This window comes from Nannobrachium achirus, assembly GCF_963921795.1.
Source record: "Nannobrachium achirus genome assembly, chromosome: 23".
Taxonomy (NCBI): domain Eukaryota; kingdom Metazoa; phylum Chordata; class Actinopteri; order Myctophiformes; family Myctophidae; genus Nannobrachium; species Nannobrachium achirus.
The window spans coordinates 1,779,974-1,801,168 of record NC_137830.1 but is presented as its reverse complement, the minus strand read 5'-3'; the positions used below and the strand labels follow the sequence as shown (position 1 = coordinate 1,801,168).

At 45.5% G+C, this 21,195-nt stretch overlaps 1 protein-coding gene across 1 annotated transcript in view; it reads left to right on the top strand.

Annotated features, from left to right (window-relative positions):
• dgki (diacylglycerol kinase, iota) overlaps positions 1–21,195 on the top strand; it is a gene marked incomplete at both ends in the record, with an annotated part of 153,944 nt that overhangs the window by 116,284 nt on the left and 16,465 nt on the right. The window contains 5 exons of the mRNA XM_080753901.1: positions 6,736–6,847; positions 7,989–8,075; positions 12,649–12,761; positions 19,376–19,476; positions 21,075–21,154. Of these exons, the coding sequence (XP_080610027.1) occupies positions 6,736–6,847; positions 7,989–8,075; positions 12,649–12,761; positions 19,376–19,476; positions 21,075–21,154 (493 nt within the window). The remainder of the gene's footprint in view (positions 1–6,735; positions 6,848–7,988; positions 8,076–12,648; positions 12,762–19,375; positions 19,477–21,074; positions 21,155–21,195) is intronic.

Here is a 21,195-nt window from a genome sequence, read left to right as displayed (position 1 = left end):
CCAAGTTAGATGAAGGCTTTTAGGTGCACGGCTCAATAAAGCATAATGAGAAAGAAGTAGTCGCCAGCACTCAAGGAATATTCTTTTTGCAGCGTTGCATCAATGCAACGCTGAGGAAGGCCTAAGGGCTGAAACGCGTCCGTATACTGTCCATCCATTGAGGTAAATAAAATCATGCAAAAAGGATATTCCTTGAGTGCTGGCGACTACTTCTTTCTCTTTATTCATTTATCCACCTGACATTATATAGCCTATATATGGTTCTGTTCCGTTTGTCAATTGTCAGTAAGTTTAAGCAGATTTCATTCCATTTGGCTCCTATGGATTTTACAGGCCAGGGGGGGTACACCCTCATTTTGGCGAGGGAGCACCCCCAGTCCCCCACCTCTCAGTAATTCCCGAAATTTACATTATAATACAGTAGATCAGCATTGGCTGGCCACAACAGGTTTGGCACACACTCCCATTGGTATGCAAATTTAGCCTTTTGTTTTCACCTGGCCGATTTGAGATGGGTAGTCTATCCTTCACTTAAAACATAGCACCCTCAGCCATTGTGGGCACCCTCAGCCATTGTGGTCTGCCGCCGGCCCTGACCTAACCACTGCGCAGCACAGCAGCTGGGGAGAATGACCAACGAGGCGATTGATTTACTGTGTAGGCCTACACTCAAATAGTTCAAACAGTATCAAACTGATTGTATAGCTGCTGAAACTTCATGCTTAAAAAAGCGATATCACCGACGTTTTTTGCATAAGGATTAAGGATTATATTTATTCCGTCATCACAAGGACATCATGTCAGAGTGAGTTCACTTGTCGTGTCGTCAGAGTTCTCTCTTTCCCTCTCTCTCTAGGCTATCTCTCTCAGCCTACATGGATTAGTAGGCTAATTCATTCCTTTGGCTTGCTTATTTCGGGGTTTTGGGTTATTGTATCACATGTAGGATATCAATCTAGGTTCAAGAGACGATCACTAGGTTTGAATAAGCTTTATTACCAGAATGGAAGCAGCAGGAGAGCATTGAACAGCATAGCATATAGTGCAGTAGGAGAGTATTGAACCGCATGGCATAAAGTGCTTACTACACTGGAAGCAGCATAACATCTATAGAGCTCCTACATATCCTATAAGCAAGAGCATTAGTATGGCGTGGATTCTGCTCGGGTCATTTCTCGCTGACCCCCGCTCACATGTTACCATGTGTATCGGGGGCATAACCTATACCAGCGATCGATGACCCGAGACCCCCCAAAACACTAACAAACCCCCAACACAAGCAAAAGCTCAGAATCCACTGCCAGCGCAAACCAACGGTGAGGAAGGTTGCTCTGCTGTAAGTAGGCGACTATGCTGAGCACAACTCTACTGACTAGCCTTAATACTCTAGAGACTTTGCAGACCGAAGCCAACGGCGAGGAAGGCTGTTCTGCTGTACTTAAACGATACACTGCAATCTAACTAGTAGCAATACTAAACATCCTAGTGCAAAGCGGGAGCAGCAACACTGACAGCAGAACCAGAAGCAGCGATGAGACCTTTTATTCATATTAGTTTAAGCACCAGAACACCTTGTAACATCCTACCTAACTAACACCCCAGCAACCACCTAGCTTTGCGTGATAGAAATATTGGAGCGCGAAGCGATGCATTTAACCTAGAACAAGCAAACCTATCAGCAACACAGTGGCCTAATATAGCGCGGCAGCACTGAAATATCTAACTTGCAGCAATACTGAAACTATCTAACTTGCAGTAATACTGAAAATATCTAACTTGCAGCAATGCTAAACGGCCTAAGTGAATAACGGGAGCAGCATCACTGAAAACTATATAACTGACAGCAGAACCCGAAGCAGTGGTGAGCACCGTTTATTCAGAATAATAATCTCATGCCAGCGCTAACCAACGGCGAAGGAGGCAGCTTGGCTGCAAATCTAAGCAAATACATTTTAACCTTACTGCGGAGCGGGGGGCAACTAAACTATGTACCGCCTAACCTAGTGCTTTAGAGCGCTATGGAATACTAAAGGCAACAGCGAATGAATGCGCGATTACTGCTGAGCCGGAGGCAATTACACTATACCTACTGACCGACTCTAGTACTCTAGAGCGCTATTGTATACTAGAATGAGCAAGCAAAAGAAATACACAGTAGTACCGAATGTATTAATACTAGCAGCTTGCCTAAAGCCAACCAGCTATAAGAAAGGTAGCTCTAGTGTACTTTTAGCGATGCTATAGTGGGCAGGAGCCACTAAGTATAGCACTAATTAAAGACCTGTGAAGCGCAGCAGAGAGGCAGCACGAAAAACACACAAATATATCAGGTATACGCCGAAGCAGAGCAGCAAACTGTACTGGTGTAACCTTAAAGAACACCTTGCCTTGCATATTACATACATGTGAAGCACAGCAATAAACCCATACATGTGAGAGGCAGCAATAAAACACACAACCTTATCAGGTATACGCTGAAGCAGAACCGCATAATGTAACCTTCTAAACCTGTGCTAAAGGTGCGGCCGCTTCAGTCCTGAGTTGCGTGGGCTTGATGCTCATCGACAGCTGGGCGTGCCGGACTTCAGATGCAGAGTGTGATGAACGGACATAGCTGCCGATGCCCGATGGCTAAAGGATTTCATGGTTGATGACGGCACCCGGAGCACTGCTGTTGTCGCTGCACCGGTCCAGAGAGAGAGCTGTGCGAAGGTTTGGGAGACAGGCTGTCGGGCGGGGGGGCCGGCGTGCAGGCAGCCAGCTGGGTGGGCAGGCCGCAGCTCTCGGTTTTATGCCGAACCAGGTGCGTGTCATGAGTGCCCGGCGTCGGGAGCAGACATCAGGCGGATGACCAGGTGTTTCGGCATGGAAATAAAGGACGGAAAAGTGGGTTAGTTCTGCTGCAGAGTCTGCTGAAGCACATATAAGAACTCAACCCAAACCACATCTTGACTTTTAAAGTCAAGCAATGCAAGAGAGCGGCTAAAACCCAACAAACAGAACAAGCGAATGTGCTGCTATTTAACTATGGCTACCCATTATTTCCCAGCTTAGAGAGCGACTGACACCCCAACAGAACCGAACAAGCAAATGCGCCGCTATTTACCTGCTAGAGTCTGGCTCCGCAATGCTTCCGGGATAGCCGTCGCTGGTGAGAGGAATGGAGTTCCCGCCGCTGGTGCTGGAACTGCCGTTCCCGGGCTCCTTCGCGGCATGATGGCGGCGTGACCGGCGTCGGCGTGCTGCAGCATGACAACGCCCCCGGAAAACGGGCCTGCGCCCCACAAGCTTCCAGCACGATGCGGCGGGCTGGCGGGCATGCCGGCAGGCGGGTGGGCGGTGGGTTGGCGGGCGTGCCGACCGCCTTGCTTGCGTTAGCTGATGCTGTAGTAGCAGAGCCCTCTGCAGTGCCAATCGACTCCTGACTGGCTTCATGGTATCATACAGCCGTGGACGAAGCTATAGAGATGACATGTTAATAGAAAAAACGCAGCGGCTGCGGCATGACGCTGCAATGACATACATGCAGCCGCTCCAGCCTGAATCTGAAAAACATGATGTTAGCAGGCATGTAGCAGCCGCAGCACGAAGCTATGAAGAAAACACACTGTTAGCGGAACATGTAGCAGCTTAGCCTGCAGCTGCCATGAGAACATGATGCTGTAGTAGCGGGCCTGCCGCAGCTCCGGCATGGATCTGTAGTGACCTAATAATGTTAGCAACAGACCTGTAGCACTTTAGCCTGAAGCTGCCATGATAACATGATGCTGTAGTAGCCGGCCTGCCACAGCTCCGGCATGGATCTGTAGTGATAAAGTAATGTTAGCAACAGACATGTAGCCTGAAGCTGAAAAGAAAGCATGGCGTTAGCAGCCTTTATCCTGGAGCTGCAATGGTGAACATGATAGCAACAGTCCTGTGGCCGCTTTAACGTGATTTGTAAAGATAAACAACTCGTCATTTTTCACTAGCAGTAGCCTTAGCTGTAATTATTAGCTCGAGTGCCGCAGCTACGGAAACACCACACGGACATACAGTGCGATAGGCAGTGACCCAGAACTATAACCTTAGATTGAAACAAATACGGCAGCTCGATAGTGGATAGTATCCAATGACTTCACCTTCAACGCTGCCACACTCGACGCCGCCCTGATGCCAACAGACACGCGGCAGTTTCTGGCCCGAGCTGCAAACATAAACAGATGTTAGCGTTTTCACCAAGAGTAGCATCGGCAGCCATCATCAGCTGCTATGCCAGCAGGCAGCCGCAGCTTGGGCAAAGCTAGCATTAACCGAGACCAGGCAAAATCCTCATGAACAGCAAACGAAGCCTGTATGCTAAGCTTGTACAGTGGGCACAAGCGAAGCATAGACATTGATAATACATGCGCATCCCTGCCCTATTGAACTGCGCGTGCACATAAAATAATATATAACGAAAAATAATCGTAACGGACCCGGTGACATGGAGGTTGAATGCTAGAGAGCCACATTACCCATGTGCTCAGAATGCGCAGAACGTGCGCCACCCTTCGCTTCGTGACGCTACCCTCTGCTAGCCTGTATGCTAGGTAGCTGCTGACCACGGACACACGCAACCCCCATGGAATAGGCAGCTTGAAGAGTCATTACGGAACGTTAGCAAACCTCTTTAGCTACATGAGTTCTGAGTTGCAAGCTAGCCGACCATCAACAGACAGCTCGTGGCTGGAATGAACGATGGCTCCTACCGTAGCAGAGCAGACAGCATCGTCGATAATAAAATATGTGGAACAAGTGAGGGCAGCAGCCCCACCATGGTCTGAGAAGCGACAAGAACACCTTAGCTGCAGCTATGGTATAGCAACCAGCGCCTCCCCTGAATGACTGCGTCTCGCAAGCAGCTATTAAGACGGCCAGACCGTACAAGACTGAATTGGGCCATCGACATAATAAATAAAACATACACATAGAAGCCGAGGAGAGGCAGCCTTCTCCTGGCCCGCCATGCCTGTAGTTCATACGCCTCTTACTTCTAACACGGCACCGCGGCTTGAAATGATAGAGAACTACACTTCCCACCCACCGTGCTTAGTTATGCACCGACGGGCGCAACCCTCCGCTTGATGACGTAACTCTGCTAGCGTGGACGCCAGGTAGATGCTGTTTACAGACACACGCAACCTACGTAAAACAATATAATATATATAATATAATAATACTGTTCATAAAGGTAATGATCTCACACGGGCCATTCCTTTGTGCCTTGAATATGAATAGCAAGCTGTTTTACCAGCTAATAACCATTGGTAAAGAAGCTACAAGCTAGCCGGCTAACAACAGGCAAAAGCTAGCTTCCGAATGGAAAACGATTGCTCAATCCTAGCAGATAAGGCCAGTGCCGTCGACAAAACACGACCACTGTTACCAGCACAGTACACAGCACGAGCACCACCAACCGAGTTCCCCTTAGCGAGCGGTGGCCCACAAAGGCACAATTAAACTAGCTTAGCAACAACAACAACAGCACAAACATATTAAATTAGCCTAGCAACAACAACACCTGCCGCATTGGATCAGCAGCACTGCACTGCAGAAATCAGCTGGGAATTAGCAACATCAGTGGAGACCCACAACTTGTTGAAACAGAACTAGAACAGTACTAGAACACAGCAGTGTCTACCAGAATCCACAATCCCAAAACTTTTTCATACAACCTTGCCTTGATCCCAGCGTAAACAGCAGCCAAAGACACGAAAGACATGATTCAAGCAGAAGTCAGCAGCACAAATAACCAGTAACCCCTCTCCGAGACAGCCATGCGTAGCAGCAGCAGCAGCGCTAAGCAACAGGAGCAGCAGCGGTTAGCGCAACAAGACTGAGCTCCTAGCTGACATACCTAATGAACCCTGGGTAAGGGGGAGGGACACAGGTCCCGGCCCCCGCAGCGGCGCTCGCACCACGTGATCGTTCTCGAACTCGCTCTTGTCCCTTTGGTCCGCCGCATCATTTGTTAAAGCAACTGTCGGGTTTGCGCACCGTATTATGCGCTGCCTGCTGTGTGACTTTTTTTCCCCTCTTCTCTCTCTCTTTCTCTCTCTCTCTTCCTAAAGTAGGCTAATTCATTTCTTAGCTTGATGTTATAAATATCCTTAGTTGGGGTTTTTGTTGTATTTAGTCTTTTTATTAATCTATAAGGGTGACTGTTATCAAATGTCGGGTGCCTGCTGGCTGCTGCTGTTGATTGCAGGCAAGTCGCCGTGACCTGCTGCACTGACTGACTTGTGTTTGATTACCTTTTCTCTGGATAGTTATTTTAGTGAAATGACCTAATGTTCCAATGTTCTAAAAGACAAGTGGTGATGTTTACAATCGGTTCCTGCTGAAGGCATGAAGCAGGAGCACGAAAGTAGCGAGTAGCGAGTAACGCAACCAGGCAGTATTTGTAGTGTTATTACTATTTCGGAGGAGTAGTACCGTTACACTACTCGTTACCGGAAAAAGTAGTATTATTACAGTAACGCGTTACTTTGTAACGCGTTACACCCAACTCTGCTGGCGAGTGAATGGCTGGGGGCGGGGCTGTCCGCTCTCTATTATATATATACTCTATGGGTACAACACTGCCCGGCCGTTATACAAACCCTGTGTGTGTGTATGTATATATTATAGGTACTGTGCTGGCACCATGCCCTCTGGGTACCCTCTATAACAGTGTGTGTGTGTTTGTGTGTGTGTGTGTGTGTGTGTGTGTAGGTACTGTGCGGGCACCATGCCCTGGGGGAACCCCGGGGATCACAGAGACTTCGAGCCCCAGCGCCACGACGACGGATGCATCGAAGTGATCGGCTTCACCATGGCTTCACTGGTGAGAGAAGAGAGAGTTCTGATTGGTTGATTGAATACTTAATTAGTCAGAAGGAAGAAAAAAAAAACACCTGTACTGAACAAGTAAAACACCTTAACTCATTCATTGCCTTTTCAAGATGGCCGCCAAGTACCAGGATGCCAAGATCATGCACCATATGTGTAGTACTTTTTCACAGCTTTCAAACAAAAAAATCCACTTGGAAATCCGTTCAGGCATTCATGAGATAGAAGCCTTCAAACAAAACAAACAAACATGGCTGCCATTTTGAAAGATCTGTTTGTTATGGGGCTAAACATGCAATTTCACGATTGCGATCATGCCTAATACATTTTATGCATTTTTGCAAAATGGCTGCCAACTCGGGGAAACTCGGGCCGTGGCATTTAATGAGTTAAATGGCGATTAGCGATCGTCAGGTCGACAGAGAGTGGCCTGCCAATCGATCAGGCAAACGGACATGGTCTTTGTGATCACATGAGAAGTTTGTTTTGTCATTTGGACAAACGGTTCCAAAGTTACGGGAGAATGAAGAAAACCTACTTCAGCAGCGCTGCCAGTAGGCCCACTGGCAAACAAGCTAGCAAGCAAGCACAGTCAGGACCTGGACCAATCAGTGACGTCTCGATTGGGGCCAGATAAATATCATACAGTAACTAGTCAGATATGTCCCAGAATATAACCTTATATGCTCATATTTCAACTAATATTACAAACAATAAGAATAATCCTATAGTCCATATGACGTCCTGGTAATGACGTCAAGATCATCCCCATATGGGCTGTGATCTGGCCGAGTTCTGAACGTCACTGGAGTCACCAGAGAACGTTATCATAATGTCATCATGACATCATTTGGCTTGCTGCATGGGTAGCAAGCTATTATGGCTAATTCTGCTATAAGCCAATGCTGCTCTGAGAGAAGCATTGACAAAACGCCCCCAGAGAGAGAGAGGCGAGGGTTGACGTTCACATTGACAAGCAATGGCAGAATCAAAGTTCGGTGTTGTGTTAATGTCTTACCGCATTCTATTCTATTCTATTTGCATTTCTGACTATCCAATGAAATGCAATATTCAATAAAAATACATCTTTAAAAAAAGTGTTTAATTCCTGGTGTAATTCCCTTCCTGCCCACCAGGCAGCGCTGCAGGTCGGCGGTCATGGAGAGAGGCTGCACCAGTGCAGAGAAGTAGTCCTCACCACCTTCAAGACCGTTCCTGTCCAGGTGAGACGTTCACTTACGTACTTGGTCTGCTCCCCCCCCCCCCCCCCCCCTGCACACCAAACCTCTTGGCTAGAAATAGGCGATCTACAAGCTCAACACAGTGAGAACAAACTGATTTAGAATACATCTGCAGAATCCTGATCCAGATGGGGGGGGGGGTGAGTTACCAGGGCCCAAGGTGGAGGGCCCTTGATTATTTTATACTTTAGCTATTGAAAAATAGCAGATCTACAAGCCTGCAAGCTTGTTTGCGTAAGTGCATAACTGTGGAACTACGGAAGGCACTCTGCCCCCTCCAATGGGAAAGAGGGAGTCCCGCCAGTCCTGCATCTGATTGGCCTACCGAGCATCCCATTCTGTGACGCACAAGGAAGCGCCCTTCAGAATTCCCAAGAGCCCCGCCTCAGAATTCCGGAGGCTTGCATAGAGTTATAGGGAGGCTTGCCAGTCCTCTTTGACCAACACACCACACTGGAGGAGGCGTCTACCTTTATAAATTATGTCTATGGGTTAAACCCCCTCCTCCCCCTATGAAGAACATTGGGCCCTCGGTGAATCCTCCATATATGGGCATATAAGGGATTTGGTTCCCCTGACATCACAGTGATGTCATAGCGTGATGTCAGAGAGTGAGAGTCAATCAACAAAAAAAGACGTTACCCATACAGACAATTTCAGCACAGAGCTATATGACAATTAATTTAGGCTATTTGTTTTTTGCAACAATCTATTTGCTAAGTAAACGTTTGGTAAGTGTGATCATTGCGACCGTCAGGGAGCAGTTTACTATGAAAACCTCCACCAGCCGTCCGTCGGTCGGTCACACGTCACACGTCACACCTTTGCCCTGCTCATATCTCCGCATCAGTATATAGGGCTTGTTTGTTTATTGTATGACATCACGCCACATCATCAGCTGTGGACTCTGTGATGTCATCGTATCGCATCAGTATATAGGGCTTGTTTGTTTATTGTATGACATCACGCCACATCATCAGCTGTGGACTCTGTGATGTCATCGTATCTCCATATATGGCCATCTCCGTATATGGAGATATAAGTCGTCCATGCCCAAGTATGGGCTGGTGAGGTCAGACTTTGTGTGATGCGTAGGTTATCTCCATATATGGAGATTCAACATTCCAGGCAATGCTCTCTTCCCTGGTGAGAATTGCCCCTTTATATAGGGCTTGTTTGTGTATTGTATGACATCACGCCACATCATCAGCTGTGGACTCTGTGATGTCATCGTATCTCCATATATGGCCATCTCCGTATATGGAGATATAAGTCGTCCATGCCCAAGTATGGGCTGGTGAGGTCAGACTTTGTGTGATGCGTAGGTTATCTCCATATATGGAGATTCAACATTCCAGGTGTAACTATGGCTACCCGTATGACGTGAGAGGTGGAGGTTGTGATATTTGTGGAGATAAGCGACCAACGGTCGCTTATCTCCCGATTAGGGAGTCTTACTGGTGTACCTACTGTACACCGGCAGCCTCCGTGTCAGTGCGTGTCAGAGTGGAGCAGGCCGTCAGGCTCATAGACATAGAAAGGTAGACGCCTCCATCGGCTCTAGGGCAGGGGTTCCCAAACCTTTTCGTCTCAGGGCACCCCATCAATATTATTTTTCATCCGAGGCACCCCTACATTAAATCGTCGTTGTCGGGTGGAAACCTTGTACGTCCAAAACCTTCTCTTTTTGTGTTATTTTAAAAGCGATGTAAAGTAGTGAAAATAGCCGATCTACAAGCACACAACGCCTCACTTTCACTACTTGTGACACTTTTGTATGATGAAGTAGGGCTTTTATTTTACCAAAAAAACATACACATTTGAAACTTGGAGATACAAGGTTTTTGCCTGCAGTGACGATATTGATAATTTTCACTCCCAGCACCTTATATATTTTAGTGATTATGTTGTGAGGAAAACATTGAGATAATAGCCATTTTGGTTCGAACTGACTGAAAATAACTTTGTACTTCAAGTAAAATGATACTAAATATATTTTTAAATGTCCAAATAAATTTCAGATATTATCAAATTATCTCGCGGCATCCCTGGACTGCCGCCACGGCACCCCAGGGTGCCCCGTCACCCACTTTGAAAACCCCTGCTTTAGGGCATATGCATCGATACACATCCATACACAGCACACATGACTGATCACTCACTTGTTCACACTCATTTATGTTTGCTTCTTGATGTATACATAATCTTAGGTGGATCTCCATGGTTCTCCATCTCCGAGGTGGATGGAGAACCATGTCTTTACCTCCTGTGCTTGTGTTATTCCAGGTGGACGGAGAACCGTGTCATTAACATGTCTGATAGATTAAACAAATAACTTAAATATGTATGGATAAATCCATAACCAAATAAGACTCAGAGACAGGCAAAAGGACTATATCTTAAATGGTTGTATTTTGAAGAGAGCAGACAAGGAGGACAAACAGTGAGCTACCATCCTGGTGGCAGCTTTTTATTCTCTCTTCTAAAGATGGTGGTAAGCAGTGGTGTGATATGGATTTTAGAAGTGGTGCCCCTCTAAATTTATGGCGTCACATGCACGTCACGTACGCGTGCGCGACTGCGCGTGCACGTGCATGTGTGCACGCATGCCTGCGCGCGGTGCTAGTTGAAATACTGTATTCATCACAACATTTTTAATGTAGCCTAATTATATTTCTTATTATTTAGTTAAATTGTTAATTAGTTTCAATTAATGTATTTTTTTTATATAAAATATAAAATAACTTTACATATTACATAGACTTTACTTTACAATCATAGACACTTTCGGAACTCTCCCTCCGCTATGCATGCAGCTCTGACAAAACAACACACTGCTTCGTTTTTCTTCCACTCTTGTGAAGTAAACAGATGAGATGTTCACAAAAGGTAAGACGTTTTCGCGAACGGCTGAGCTTCCCCGCGACACAAACGATTGTGGATCACAAGAGTGGGGAAGCTTATCTCGGAGCTGCATAGCGGAGGGACTGGTTCCGAAAGGAGCTAAATGTCTGCAAAGAATGCAAGACGAACGTGCTGCTGGCCGTGTACAAGTGTAAATGAGGATGTAGATGAGAACTGCCTACCCGAGTATTGTTATGCAAAGCAGCTAGCCAGGTAGGGGACTGAAGTGTTCGTGCTGACCGCGGCGTCACACAACTTGAAGAAGTACGTGCACGCGCGTGTCGTGTGTGCGTGCATGTGGGGCGTGCGTACGTGCAGCTTGAAAAAAATAAGTCTGTCTGGGCTCGCCGAGCCCATGGCATCTCACCCCTGGTGGTAAGACATACTATACAGTATATAAAGAATACAGAATATGATAGGGCATTAACGAAAAAGTCGACAAGTCGACTCAGTCGACTTCATTACACAAGTCGACTCCCACCAGAGAAAGTTGAGTCGAAGTTGAAAAAAAAAGAAAAATGTTATATTTTCACAATATTTCTGCCTCTATCCACCTCTTTCTGTGGGAATTTACTGGAGATTTTTTTGCACCACACTTCCGGTTAACAGCAGACATACAAGCTCACGTCGCGTCGCAGATGCAACCGTTGTGAGCTTGTAGATCACACTCGGCTGCGACGCCGGAAGCTCTGTGCAACTTCTGCGCAATGCACGTTGGGATATTGGAAAGTTGTGGATATATTTGACAATTTGGACAATGTTTAATTTGTAATTTTAGAGGTATTAAAAAGTCCTTAAATTGTCACTTTAGAAATGTGAAGATACCCTCTATACACTTAAACTTTATGTTGGTTTGTTTACTGTTGAGAGAGAAAACAATGTTGCACATTAAGTTAATCATCTGGGGACGTATGTGATGTGATGACGTCATCAACGATAAAGTCGACTTCAACTCAACTTTTTACTGAGTCGAGTCGACTTGCAAAAATCACAAGTCGTTAATGCCCTAGTCTATGACAGTTAGATTGTGGGACTCACTGATTGGTTCCCATATCATAACAAGAAGACAGAGACACGTAGGGTGTTGGTAACTTTCCACATTGACATACAGTATAACCAAAACATGATTTCGTAGTCAGGGTAACCAAAGTCGCCATGACCTGTAGTTCACAGAATGTACCTTTATGGCAGGGGTTTTCAAAGTGGGTGACGGGGCACCCTGAGGTGCCGTGACGGCAGTCCAGGGGTGCCACGAGATCATTTGATAATATTTGGAATTTATTTGGACACTTGTTCTAACCAAAATGGCTATTATCGCAACGGTTTCCTCGCAACATAATCACTAAAATATCATCACTGTCGGGCAGAAACCTCATATCTCCTCATGTCTTTTGCCCTAACCCTAACCCTGCTTCATCATACAAGTTTTGGACATACAAGGTTTCCACCCGACAACGACGATATGCTTTAAATATAAGGTGCTGGGAGTGAAAATTATAATGTAGGGGTGCCTCGGATTAAAAAAAATATGTATGGGGTGCCCTGAGACAAAAAAGTTTGGGAACCCCTGCTTTATGGTCATATGAGCCTCATACATGAATCATACATTTATGTATCATAAATCATATCTAACAATGTCTTCATATTAAAGGTGGATGGAGAACCGTGTCGTCTTCCTCCCTCCACCCTGAGGATCTCTCTGAGGAACCAGGCTAACATGGTGCAGAAGAGCAAGAGGAGAACATCTGTACCTCTGCTTAATGAGTGAGATACACAAACACACACACACACACACACACACACACACACACACACACACACACACACACACACACACACACACACACACACACACACACACTGTACTCACTCATCATAACACATCTGTACCTCTGCTTAATGAGTGAGACACAGAAAAAGAAAATGCTGCCATATGCAAGGGCATTCTTTATAGTGACTTTTGGGCTGGGCGGCCACTAGTCTCGCGTGGCCAGACTGTTGCCTCCACGATTTGGCCAAATGCTCCCGGCATACAGTCTGGTAAAGGGAAATAGAAACGATGAGTGCGAGATAAAGCGGAAGTGAAGCCCCCTTGTCACTTCCGTTTCAGTCTCACATCGCACACATTTATCATTATATAAATAAAAATCATATAAGCATGTTTAGCTTGCTGCTTAGCAGAAATGACATTTTAAAATATATTTTCTTGAACGGTAATGCCCGTTTCCATTAATCGCCGTTAGGGAGCTGCTGTTCCAGACTCAATATAGCATTCAGAGATTGTGGAATAGTTGTCTGGCTACGCGAGACTAGGCGGCCACTAAATGGAGGGGTCTATCATCGGAATACTGGCCTAGTAGTCGTTTTCCTCCCTTTCCCTCTGTGACCTGCAGCCTTAAGCTCTTTTATGTGTGTGACAGAGATACACTGTAATCTGCTGCAGTTATTTCTGTCTCTGTGATCTGTACTGTAAATACTGTATGCTGTGTTTACTAACCTCTGAGCTTTATGTTTGTCTCTCCTCTCCTCTCCTCTCCTCTCCTCTCCTCTCCGTGTGTGTACATGTATACTGTGCGTATGTGTGTGTATACTGTGTGTGTGTGTGTGTGTGTGTGTGTGTGTGTGTGTGTGTGTGTGTGTGTGTGTGTGTGTGTGTGTGTGTGTGTGTGTGTAGTATTCAGAAGGTGTGTGCAGCTGATTTGCGCCGCCTTTCTGCTCCCCCAGACACATTGTAAGTACCTCTGTGTGTGTGCGTGTGCGTGCACGCGTGCGTGTGTGTGTGTGTCAGAGATGCCCACGAGTCTCGTGATCACGAGTCGAGTCGAGTCAAGAGTCTTTGGGGGAGGAGTCCGAGTCGAGTGTCGAGTCTCTGGGGGACGTGGGGGACGAGTCGAGTCGAGTCTCAAGTCTTTAAGTGGCGAGTCCGAGTCGAGTTACGAGTCTTTATATACATAGGCCTATATATCTTTTTTTATTATTTTTTATAATGATCTAGCCTCCAGCTGAAAAAGTTAGATGGCGCATCATGATCACCCGGTACTCACAGATACAGCTACAGCAGCAGCCAGAAGCCATGGCAGGCTAAATTAGGAAAGACACATGCATGTATGTACTCACAATCACGCTACGGAGGCTGTTAAATGTTCCACGATTAATAATAATGGATCCATTTCCCCCAGAAAACAGCTCTGAAGTAGACCTCCTGCCTCTCCTTCCTCGGTGAAAGTTCCTTGGAAGCAAGCAGTTATGTCCAATAGTAGCAGGGTCCCCGGCCGTCCGATCATCATCCAATGAATAAAATAATCCCAAAACCAGCCACACTTCAGTTGCTTGCTTGACACTTAAATCCTTTTTGTAGACCTTTGTAGCTATCTGTACTGACATTTTCCTAAGACAGCTTGAGCTAGACAAGTACTCAAATGTTGTTTTTAATAGGAATTGCGAAGCAATCACAATTTTTCTATTTGAAGAAGCCACCAGAGCTGGACAGTAAGCAACATAACACTTTACTGCAGTTACTGCCGTAAAACGTATCGCTACTGGTTACCATAGCGACGTGTACTCTCAGTGGGGATTGGACCTGGGAATACATTTTACATCACTGTCGTAAACGTTTGTTGCCGGCGTATAATTAATATAGGCCTACTATATTAATTAAATTGTACTGGCAAGTGCATGATTGTATTCATGATCACTCCTTTACTGTATTAATATAAACAGACAGTATGTCAGGATTGATACATTACTTAGTCATTGATACAGCATCATTTTCAATAGCAGTTTTAGTTAAGATATAAAAAAAATAAAATAAACGTGGTTCAACATAATCTTTATTCCAAAATAAAGCTTTTCTTTTACTTCTTTAGCATAAAGTTTTTTTTCCCTTTCATTTCCACTCCCCTCCTGCTTTTTTAAAAGCTATTTTTCTTTTTTAAAGTTACTGCAGTGCTGTGAAGAATCCTGACAGCACAACTGTAACATTACGGGCATATTTGGCATAACTTCACGTTAATGCTTTGAACAATAATTACGTGGGGTTAATTAGTAGATGCAGCTGGTGGAATTGACATCATGAAGAGAAGAGCCCACCGGAGAAAAAAGTGAAAACCCGACGCTAGAAAAGCACTGTCTCACGGAAAATCCTATTATCTTATCAAATTATTAAACAAATGCCACGTTAACTGAAGTAGAATAGCTGATGATGAGCTAAACATATGTGTTTTATTTCGCCGTTTTAATATTTAAATCTTATTCTGAAAGGCTGCATGCAGCAGCTGTCCTGCCTACTGCTGCTACTGAACTAACAGCCTAGGCCTAGGCTACTGTAGGTTTATTGTTCAGCCTATAAACCTCTCAAAATCAACTATGGCTTATATTGTTTAGCCTATAAGGCTCCCAAAAAATCAGAGTTGCAAGCTATTAATCCACCTTGTCATGGCGCGTCGGCGTCTAGATATAGATTGGAAAGACGCACTATAGCCTATACGTGCGAGCGCAACAGATAGCCTACAAAAAACAATTTAATAATCCTCTAGCAGTGTAACAGTAGGGCTACTGGGCATGGTAACCTCACGTTACTGCTTTAAACAATAAGTTAACTTACGAGGGGTTAATGAGCTCAGCTATTAGACCTATATAGCTGCAGCTGGTGGTAGTGGAACATTATTAATATTATTACGAGAGGAGGCTGCGCTCTGGAGAGAAACCCGACGTTAGATAAGCAGGTTCTCACAGATAATCCTATCATTTTATACAATTATTGAACAAATGCCAGGTTAGCTGAAGTAAAATAGCTGATGATGAGCTAAACATATATGTTTTATTTCGCCGTTTTAATATTTAAATCTTAGGATGAAAGGTCCATGCAGACGGCTGTGTCTGCCACGCTTTGCGAGACAGACTGCGGTTTTCCCAACGGCCCTGAGCTGCGCGCGGTCCAAGTGAACACAGCGAAGCGCTCCTGGCCCCCACCGTTGCGCTTAAGTACGTTGGGAAAAACAACGCGGTCGCCGCTGTCTCCGTGCGCAACACTCAGCAGCACAGCGGCGCGCAGCCGCGCAACAGAAGAAAGAAAGAAGAAAGGAGAAGGAAAGGCAATATTTGTCGTGCTTGTCATGCATTATAGTGCTTAAAATAAAGATTGTTCACGTCGTGAACAATCTTTATTTTAAGCACCGCTCATAAGACTCGTGAACTTAACGAGTCTTATGAGCACGAGTCGAGTCAAGTCACGAGTTTTTGAGGGGCGAGTCCGAGTCGAGTGACGAGTCGCCAAAAGTGTCACTCGATTCGACTCGAGTGACGAGTCTTTAACTCGAGTCCCCATCTCTGGTGTGTGTGTGTGTGTGTGTGTGTGTGTGTGTGTGTGTGTGTGCGTGCGCGACTGCGCGCGCGCGCGTGCATGTGCGTGCACGTGTATGTGTGTACACATTTGTTGTTGTTTGCTATTATGTCAGTGTTCATTTTGTGGACTCTAAGACTCAGGCTCCATTTATGTCTGAATAATTTCTCTAATGCGATCTTTTGGCCCGACTGTTCAGAGAGGTGAAACACCTTGGTTTGTAGCCCTTAGGGTGGTTGTATTTGTAGTCCTTAGGGTGGTTGTATTTGTAGTCCTTAGGGTGGCTGTATTTGTAGTCCTTAGGGTGGTTGTATTTGTAGTCCTTAGGGTGGCTGTATTTGTAGTCCTTAGGGTGGTTGTATGTGTAGTCCTTAGGGTGGTTGTATTTGTAGTCCTTAGGGTGGTTGTATTTGTAGTCCTTAGGGTGGTTGTATTTGTAGTTCTTAGGGTGGTTGTATTTGTAGTCCTTAGGGTGGTTGTATTTGTAGTTCTTAGGGTGGTTGTGTTTCTGGCCTTTTATCACAACAGTTCACACATCTTGCTGCTGTGTGGTTGTATTTTTAGCCCTTAGGGTGGCTGTATTTGTAGTCCTTAGGGTGGTTGTATTTGTAGTCCTTAGGGTGGCTGTATTTGTAGTCCTTAGGGTGGTTGTATTTGTAGTCCTTAGGGTGGTTGTGTTTCTGGCCTTCTTTTATCACACATGTTGCTGCTGTGTTCACACATTGTTGTATTTCACACTGCAGTGACACAGATCTGATCTGTGAGTTCAGACTGAGTTTAACAACGTCAACCCAAAGCCGCCCTGCGTCGACATATCTGCTTTGGTTACCGTGGTAACCACGTAGGCGTCATGGCTTTCTCTCTCTTTATAAGTTCTTCAGATTCTAAATCTTCCTCTGACATTACAGATAGGACCTGTGAACCCATTTTCTGCAGTGAGAAATGTCTTCATGTATTGCCTTGCTGGTTCCTGTACATTTCTCATGTACTGAGACATCCCTCCACAGAGCTAGGAGACGTTGAATATATCCGTCTGTCCACCTAATGCTGCTCGCCATTTCTTCTGTAGTGTAAAACCTATGCTGAATTATCGTTTTATTTGCATGACACCCCTTGCGTAAATCGTAAATCATTGCAATTCTCTCGCTCTGTAATGATGTCAGTGAAGCTTGGGTCGTGCTGCAAGTGACCTTTAGGACAGTTTGATATGAGACGTCGCTCCTTAGATTAGATTAGTGCGTTCACACTGAGACACATCTTTAAAATTACATCTGAATCGGATTTGAAACCAACTCTGGATGTGGCTCAGGTCACATTTTGTAAAAATCTGATTCCACGTGACCTGTCTGCATTTCGACTTATTTGAAACAAATGGGATTCCAGTCTGGATGTGGCACAGATCTGATTCATCTCTCATCTACTGAGGCATCCCTCCAAAGTGCTAAGAGACGTTGAATATATCTGTCTGTCCGCTGAATGCTGCTCGCCAAAATTGCGACCGTGACGATCCGTTCTTTAGTTATGGTCCGTTGAAAAAAGAAGCGCGTCTGTACGATAGTCTGGGAGCAAAATCCTGGATGAATCCACTTTTCTGAATTCTCTAGATGGTCTGAATGTAAAGACAGACAGGGGCGTCACAAGGGGAGGGAAAGTGGGACTGAGTTACTAGGGCCCAAGGTGGAGGGGCCCTAGTAACTTTAGCTATTGAAAAATAGCAGATATACAAGCTAGTCACATACTAGTCAGGGTAGATCTGCTATTTTTTGAAAAGTCGTGAAAATGTGTGCAAATCTTTGAATATGTATTTTTTAAGCGAACATTTGTAACTCAAATTTTGCTTCCAGGGGGGGCCCTGGAACTAAATATTTTGATATGGGGGTCCGTGGCCAAATTCATATCATTTTGGGGGTCCTTCACATGAAAAGGTTTGAGCATCACTGACATGGAAACATGGGTTTCTTGCACACATTTTCACAATTTTTCAAAAATAGCAGATCTACAAGCTCGCAGCGCGGCACTCGGTGCCGCGCTGTGAGCTTGTATATCTGCTATTTTTCAATAGTTAACATTCATGGGGGGCCCGCAGTGAATCCTTGTACCCAGGGCCCAGAATTTGGTGTGACGCCCTTGAAGACAGATACCCGCATGACTGCATCTCCCCAAGGATCATGGGTAATGGAGTCCCTGCGGGCATCTGATCAGATGGCTGTCTGATATAAAACAATGATAAGACTGATGAACGCGCATATGGCGGCCGAGTGCGTTCAAATCTGAAAACGTGTTTTTGGCATAAATGGTGGCTAAAGGGACTAAGACTAAATCAGAATGTTCGGTCAAAATGAACACTGATGTCTGTGTGTACATGTTGTGTTATCTACAGTGTGTGTGTGTGTGTGTGTGTGTGTGTGTGTGTGTGTGTGTGTGTGTGTGTGTGTGTGTGTGTGTGTGTGTGTGTGTGTGTGTGTGTGTGTGCGTGTGTGTGCGTGTGTGTGTGTGAGAGAGAGAGACTATAGCATCATGCTGAAGCTTACTAACCTGTTAAAAGTGCTTCTCTGTCTGTGTTTCTTTTCCTCTGACTGTGACCGTAACTTTAATTTAACTGTAACTGCAGTGTCCTACTGACACTTTCCAGTAAATGTGTTTTTATAACTTTAATTTAACTTTAACTTCAATTTTACGTTAACTTCAGTCATACTAGTCAGGGAACATCTTCAGAAAAAATGTCCAATCCTGGAATAAATTCCTTAACGATACATTTCTTCGCCAATGTGTTTGTAAAGGTGTCTAGGAACCAGTCTTGTGGAGGCCGTTTTTAGCCCGAGGAATGTTTTTCATACAAATGCTTGCAATGGATTCAGAATCATGTTCATATTCTGTGTGTGTGTGTGTGTGTGTGTGTGTGTGTGTGTGTGTGTGTGTGTGTATGTGTGTGTGTGTGTGTGTGTGTGTGTGTGTGTGTGTGTGTGTGTGTGTGTGTGTGTGTGTGTGTGTGTTTGTGTGCGTGTGCGTGTGTGTGTGTGTGTGTGTGTGCGTGCAGCTCTCATGCGCTCCCAGACAGGTTGCGTCTCAGAGTGAACAGGATCAGCCTGCAGGACTACGACTCTCTGTCACATGACAAGGACAGGCTACGAGACTCATGTAAGTACTGAGGGGAGAGAGACATAGAGACACAATGAGAGGAGAGAGAGAGACACACAATGAGAGAGTAAGACATAGAGACATAATGAGGGAGAGAGAGAGAGATATAGAGACATAGAGACACAATGAGAGAGAGAGAGACATAGAGACACAATGAGAGAGAGAGAGAGAGAGAGAGAGAGAGAGAGAGAGAGAACTGAAAAGGCCTTTCCATCCTATCTCTGAAACCAAGCTTTTCAGAAGTCGTGAGTGACGTCATTTTGTAGTCAAACCGGACCTTTCTGCCGAAAGTTCAGGTTTGGAGAAAATATGGACAGGCCTTAGGTTCTGTAGTAGACATAGAGTCACAGAGAGAAAGATACTTTTAGTGTTTTCAGTGGAATATTTAAGGGCTTTGCACATAGATGCATTTTTTTGCAGAAAACAATGATTCTCTATGACCTCATGCACACCGGCTCCAAATTTGCCATGCGGCAGGTGGCTGCGGCTGTGCGTTTCTTTCCCGATCGAACCCAGTTCGATTTGTGAGTCTTGTCGCATGCGGTTAAAACTCATTGACTCTTTTTGAGCGGTGGTCACAACGCTCCTATACGTGGCCGTGTGTGTGGGTCTGTCTGTTTGTCTGTCTGTCTGTCTGTCTCCGTGTCCGTAGCCTGCACTCCTGCAGTAACCTTTTCTGACCACACATGTTAAGGGAGGGGCGCTGTTGCACACACACACACACACACACACACACACACACACACACACACACACACACACACACACACACACACACACACACACACACACACACACACCACCGCTCAGTTCACACGAGTGTGATTTTTATGACTCCTTTTCGGATCCGCAGTGTGGATTCTGCACAGCATTGCACACCAAATTCAATGCGTTTTAATCATGCAGCAAACGGAAAAAACGCAATGGTTGAAAATCGTGCCTGTGTGCAAAGCCCTTTAGTTCCAGCTCCTAGAATTCAAGGCATTCCAAACAAAGACCACTGAAGAGGGAGAACCTGATTTGGGGACACACGATCTGATGCAGGACAATGTCACCATGCATGACAGAAAGAGACACGATGGCTCTGTTCCAAACCAAATACTCTGTTGTTGCCACACTCATTCATTCACCCCATGAATCCCAATGGAAGTGGGGGAATGTGTTGTGAAATAAAAAGTCAGATTCTAAGACTGGAATTACATTATCTTAGTTAAAACCATTCCATGATTTCCCCCTGCCCACACACTGCACTTTGTCCCAGTCTGAGAACCTAAATATCATGAACGTTCTGTTACTATTTATGCTCTACATGAGGTAAAGAAAAATGTGCCCCCCCCAAAAAAATCACCATTACATCCCTGTGTGTGTGTGTGTGTGTGTGTGTGTGTGTGTGTGTGTGTGTGTGTGTGTGTGTGTGTGTGTGTGTGTGTGTGTGTGTGTGTTTGTGCCTGCGTGCGTGCGTGTGCGCGTGTGTGTGTGTGTGTGTGTGTGTGTGTGTGTGTGTGCGCGTGCGCGTGTGCGTGCACATGTCTGTGTGTGTGTCTGTGTGTTCGTGCACATGTCTGTCTGTGTGTGTGTGTGTGTGTGTGCGTGCACAGCCTTCCCAGTAGGCATCGTAGTGGTGAGGTCAGACTGTGACTTGGAGACGTGTAGACTCTACATTGACAGACTGCAGGAGGTTAGTATCTGATAGAGCTTAGTATCCTAACACTAGTGATA